At 49.7% G+C, this 6,135-nt stretch overlaps 1 protein-coding gene across 1 annotated transcript in view; it reads right to left on the reverse strand.

The window, feature by feature from the left end:
* The window catches only part of GPR143 (G protein-coupled receptor 143), a 42,622-nt gene extending 37,495 nt beyond the window's left edge, over window positions 1-5,127 (reverse strand). Inside the window, exon 1 of the mRNA XM_019019379.4 lies at window positions 4,686-5,127. Coding sequence (XP_018874924.1) covers window positions 4,686-4,935 — 250 coding nt within the window. The 5' untranslated portion in view covers window positions 4,936-5,127. The remainder of the gene's footprint in view (window positions 1-4,685) is intronic.
* Window positions 5,128-6,135: the final 1,008 nt, after the last annotated feature.

Raw genomic sequence — 6,135 nt, forward strand, 5'->3', positions numbered from 1 at the left:
TGATAGATACATAATAGATAGAGATAAGAAGAGAGGAAGGAAGAAGGAAGGAAGGAAAGGGAGGAGGGAGAGAGGGAGGGAAAAAGACAAGGAGGGAAAAGGAAGGAAGAAAAAAACATACATATTTGTGTGTGCAGAGAGAGAAAAAGAAGATGGAAACTCATAACTTTTTTTTATATTTATTTTTATTTTTTATTTATCTTTTTTTTTGAGACGGAGTCTGGCTCTGTCACCCAGGCTGGAGTACAGTGGTAAAAACCCTGCTCACTGCAAATTCCGCCTCCCAGGTTTAAGTAATTCTCCTGCCTCAGCCTCCCGAGTGGCTGGGATTACAGGCACCCACAACCACGCCCAGCTAATTTTTGTATTTTTAGTAGAGACGGGGTATCACCATGTTGGCCAGGCTGGTCTCAAACTCCTGACCTCAAGTGATCTGTCCGCCTTGGTCTCCCAAAGTGGGATTACAGGCGTGAGCCACCACGCCTGGCCTGAAACTCAGAAAATAACTCTTATGGTAGCAAAACAAACGCAGGCACTTTAACGTAAACCATAGTTGGCCACAGTCTCATCCCTATTTTGTTTGTCTGTTTGTTTACTTGCAATATGTGACTAGCAATCTGTATTTCTCGGCTGCATTTTCAGTGGCCATATTAGTTATTCCTCACATAAAAAAGAATTTTTCAAAAAGCACAATTTAGAAGTTCGAATGTATAGTTCCTTCATTCTTTTTTAAACACAACATTTAAAATTTTCACAAATTAATTCTCAATAATTTGCCTTTAACATTTATTCTTTGTGAGTTTCTCTTGCTATTAGACCCAAATGTCTAATATCCTCAAAACAGTACGCACACTCACGGTACATATTATGGTTCTTTGTTAAGTAATGCAATATCCGTTGTTTAAAAGTACACTAGGGTCTGGGCGCGGTGCTCACGCCTGTAATCCCAGCACTTTGGGAGGCCAAGGCTGGCAGATCACTTGAGCCCTGGAGATGACACCAGCCTGGCGAAACCCCATCTCTACAAAAATACAATAATTAGCTGGAGGTGGTGGCACGCGCCTGTGGTCCCAGCTACTCAGGAGGCTGAGGTGGGAGAATCGCTTGAGCCCAGAAGGCGGAGGTTGCAGTGAGTCGAGATCGTACCACTGTACCCCAGCCTGGGCGACAGAGTGAGACCCTGTGTCAAAAAAAAAAAAAAAAGAAAAGAAAAAAAAAGAGCCTGGCATGGTGGCTCATGCCTGTAATCCCAGCACTTTGGGAGGCTGAGGTGGGTGGATCACCTGAGGTCAGGAGTTTGAGACCAGCCTAGCCAACATGGTGAAACCACGTCTCTACTAAAAATACAAAAATTAGCCAGGCATGGTGGTGGGCACCTATAATCCCAGCTGCTCAGGAGGCTGAGGCACAAGAATCGCTTGAACCTGCGAGGTGGAGGTTGCAGTGAGCCAAGACTGTACCACTGCACTCCAGCCTGGGCGACAGAGTGAGACTCCATCTGAGAAAAAAAAAGTATGCTAGGTAATATAAAGGGGAGAACTGTAAACGACACCAAGCTACATACTATGTAGTAGTGCTCACTGGTAAACATGCCATACACCACTAAACACACACTATGCAATACACTACTAAAATCACACCATATAATATGCAACACACACCATGCGATACACCACTAAACAAATGCTACGTAATATACTACTAAACACATACCACGTAATATACCACTAAACACACACTATGTAATACACTACTAAACGACAACTGTGAACACTAAAAAGCTCAAGACATCTTCTCATTATCAAGCCACTGCCAACAAAAACAATGCCTTTCTTCTGTACAGTGCCTTAGAATTTTCAGCATTTATCACTCCTTTGAGCTTAATAAAAGCCCTATCCCATGGGCATTCAATTTTCTTATTTTTCAGTAAGGGGTCCCGATCACCCAGCCTTTTCCTGACTTCTGCTTATTTGCTCACAACCTCATCCACTTCCCTTCCAAAGGCTAAAGGATATGCAAGTATTATTCACTAACCCTCAAAAGATGTTTGGGTACACCTTACTTTTTTAGAGACAGGGTCTTGGCTCTGTCACCCAGGCTGGATCGTAGCTCACTCCAGCCTGGAATTCCTGGGCTCAAATGGTCCTCCTGCCTCAGCCTGGTGAGTAGCTGGGACCACATGTGCATCCCACCATGACGGGCCTTTTTTTTTTGTTTTTTGTTTTGTTTTTTTTTGGGGGGGGGGGTAGAGCCTGGGTCTCGTTATGTTGCCCAGGCTAGTCTTGAACTCCTGGGTTCAAGCAATCTGTCCACCACAGCCTCCTGAGTAGTTAGGATTACAGGCATGAGCCACCGCACCTTTAGGAGGCCGAAGTAGGAGGATCGCTTGAGCCTAGAAGTTTGACCAGCCTGGGCAAGATGGTGAGACTCTAGCTCTGAAAAAATAATGCAAAAATTAGCCAGTGTGGTGATGCATGCCTGTAGTTCCAGCTGCTCAGGAGGCTGAGGTAGGAGGATCCCTTGAGCCTGGAAGTTCGAGGCTGCAGTGAGCTATGATCATGCCAGCACACTCCAACCTGGGCAACAGAGTGAGACCCTGTCTCAAAAATAAAGTGATAATGATATTGGGGTTGCAAATGTTTAGAATTATTATGTTTTAGAGCTCTCTCTGAGATCTGAATGGGCAGGATGATGGAGCCTGAGATTGGCTTCACATTAATCCAGTGAGGAGGGTGAAGAGGGGAGCAGATGAGCCGGGTACCCGTACCTCACGAATCCCACGTACAGGGATTCACTGTAAGTGTTTCTATTATAGACTGCATTTATGCATAGTGGAAATGTTCCAAAAAGCTAAACAGAATGGCCAAATCTAGCTGAGAGGTCTGTATAAAGTGTCACATAATAGTTTAAAGCAGATGTTGGCAAACTCATTCTTAATATTTTTGGCTTTGGGAGCCATACTTTCTCAGTCCAATATTCACCCTGCCCTTGTAGGGTAAAGGCAGCCATGGATAATTCACAAATGCACATGAACAACATAGCTGCATTCCCATCAAACTTTATTTGTAGACATTAACATTTAAATTTCAGTAATAGTCACATGCCAGGAAATATTTTTTAATTTTGATTTTTAAAAACATTTTAGGGCTGGGTGAGGTGGCTCACGCCTGTAATCCTAACACTTTACGATGCCAAGGGTGGTGATCTTTTAATTAAGCCCAGGAGTTGGAGACCAGCCTGGGCAACATAGTGAGACCCCATATATATTTACCCTAGCATGGTGGCATGTGGCTGTAGTCCCAGCTACTCGGGTAGCTGAGGTGGGAGGATCGCTTGAACCCAGGAGGTCGAGGCTGCAGTGAGCTGTGATTGTGACACTGCACTCAGCCTGGGCAAGAGGGTGATACCCTGTCTCAAAAAAAAAAAATCATTAATTTTTTAAAAAGTAGGATGTAAAACCATTCTTAGCTCGTGGGCCCTAGAAAACGGGCAGGATTTGGTCTGAGGGCTGCAGTTTGCGCACCTGTGGTGTAAAAACCATACCCAAAAAGCCTGGATAGGGAAGGGATTTCAGCTTACAAAATACTCGAGAGAATATGTAGTGCACAATAGAAAAGAATTTACACACACGCGCGCGCACACACACACACACACACACACACACAGCGAGACAGAGAGAAGTTAATTGTTAGTCCCTCCCTGGTGCAGTTGGGCAAAAATGAGGAAATCTTTTCTGGTCTGGGTTTTGCTTAACTGTGCCATCTGAAGTTTCCATATAACAAACACAATAAACGGATTTTTTAAAACCCAGCGTCCCTTGGATGGGAATTTTACCCACCATCTCTTTGTAAAACTACCTAGTCGGCCGGGCGCGGTGGCTTACGCCTGTAATCCCAGCACTTTGGGAGGCCGAGGCGGGTGGATTACCTGAGGTCAGGAGTTCGAGAGCAGCCTGGCCAACATGGTGAAACTCCGTCTCTACTAAAAATAAAAAAATTAGTCGGGCATGGTGGCGCGCGCCTCCCCCAGCTACTCGGGAGGCTGAGGCAAGAGAATCCCTTGAACCCGGGAGGTGGAGGTTGCAGTGAGCCGAGATTGCGCCACTGCACTTCAGTCTGGGCGACAGACCAAGACTCCGTCTCAAAAAAAAATAAAAAATTACCTAGTCGTCCCATCCGGTCCCTAGGGGACAGCCTCCGCTTTCTCTTTTCTCTGTGGTTCAAGTGTTAAGACGCCCGGCCCAACCCGCTAGCCGTGCGCCATCACCCGGGCACCGATCAAGTTCCAACCCGAGAGGATCAAGTTCCAACCTGCGGGCCATGCGCCCTCACCCGGGCATCGATCCGGTCTCAACCTGCGGGCCACGCACTCTCACCCGGGGATTGAGCAGGTCCCAACCCCAGGGCCTCACGCCCTCACCCCAGCACTGAGCAGGTCCCAACCCGCGGGCCTCAAGCCCTCAGCCGGGGACCGAGCAGGTCCCAACCAGCCGGCTACGCGCCCTCAGCCCTGCACCGGGCAGGTTCCAACCCGCGGGCCTCTCGTCCTCACTCCATCACGGAACAGGTCCAAATCCACAGGCCGTGCGCCCTTATCCGGGCACCAGTCGGGTCTCAACCTGCGGGCCACGCGCCCTCACCCAGGCACTGATCAGATTCCAACCCGCGGGCTGCGCGCGCCCTTACCCAGGCAGCCGAGAAGGTCGCAGGCAGCGGCAGCGCGCAGGATGCGGACCGAGGCCGGCGGGGACGTCGCGGGGGACCCGGGGCCCGCGGGCCGGCGGCCGGGCAGCAGCTGCAGAAGGCCCAGCGCCAAGCGGAGCCCGCCGCTGCCCAGGCAGAGCGCGTGGAAGGCCCGCGGCTGGAAGCTCAGCACGAGCTGCGTGGCCGCGTCCCGCGTGGGGCAGCAGAAGGTCCCTAGGCGTGGGGAGGCCATGGGCTGTGCTCACGGACGCGGCTCGGGTGTGCCAGGACCCCCCGCCGGCCTGCCTGGGTCATGTGCTGGGCGGGCTGGGGGCGGCATCATGTGCCCTGGGCCTCTCCCCCACCCCAACCCCCAGTGCCTGCAGTAGAGCCAGGCCCGGTGGGGGCCGAGCGCACTGGGCTAACGCCACGAGGCCTCACGAGGTGATGCTTGGGCGGGCGGAGGAGGAGGACAGAGAGAGGGAGGGCTGAGAGGAGAGGAAGAGGGAGGAGGAGGAGGGAAGTGGAAGGAGAAGCAGAAAGGTTGGGAAGGCTACCTTTCTCCCCATTCACCAAGCCTTCCTGGTGGTTTCTCTGCCACCTAGAGCGCCAAACCTGCCATCTTTACTGGTCGTCTAGAGAAATAGGCCTCGTGGACTAGATCTTTCCTATTTGGGACTCTGACATCCTGATTTTGATGCCTTTAAGGCGCCAGAACATGTTCATAAACTGTGACTGATCCCTATAACTGCTTTTTTCCTAAGTAGAGATGGTTGTCCAATTAGTGCTTTTTTTTTATGGCCTCTCTCATTCATGGAAATAATCCCACAGAGGCAGGATTTTCATTTACAATTAATGAATGAAACAAACAGATCAATGTTAAAGAAAGAGCAGTAGCTCACACCTGTAATCCCAGCACCTTGGGAGGCCGAGGCAGGCAGATCGCTTGAGCTCAAGAGTTGGAGACCAGCGTGGGCAACATGGCGAAACCCCGCCTCTACTAAAAATACAAACATTAGCCCGGTGTGGTGGCCCAGGCCTGTGATCCAAGCTACTCGGCAGGCTGAGGTGGGAGGATCGCTTGAGCCCAGGAGGTGGAGTTTGCAGTGAGCCAAGATAGTGCCACTGCACTCCAGCCTGAGCGATAGAGCCAGACCTTGTCTCAAAAAACGAAACAAAACAAAAATTAGCTGGATGTGGTGGGGCGTGCTTGTAGCCCTAGCTTCTGGGGAGGCTGAGGTGGGAGGATCACTTGAGCCCGGGAAGTGGAGGTTGCAGTGAGCAGAGATTACACCACTGCACTCCAGCCTGAGCAATGGAGTGAGACCCTATCTCTCTCACACACACACACACACACACACACACACAGAATTAAGTTTAAAATTTAAAAACATTAAAAAAAAAAGGGAAAAGTACTCAGCATAAGTACACACAGACACATTTTGCACCTTAA

Source organism: Gorilla gorilla, chromosome X (genome assembly GCF_029281585.2).
Source record: "Gorilla gorilla gorilla isolate KB3781 chromosome X, NHGRI_mGorGor1-v2.1_pri, whole genome shotgun sequence".
NCBI classification, from domain to species: Eukaryota; Metazoa; Chordata; class Mammalia; order Primates; family Hominidae; genus Gorilla; species Gorilla gorilla.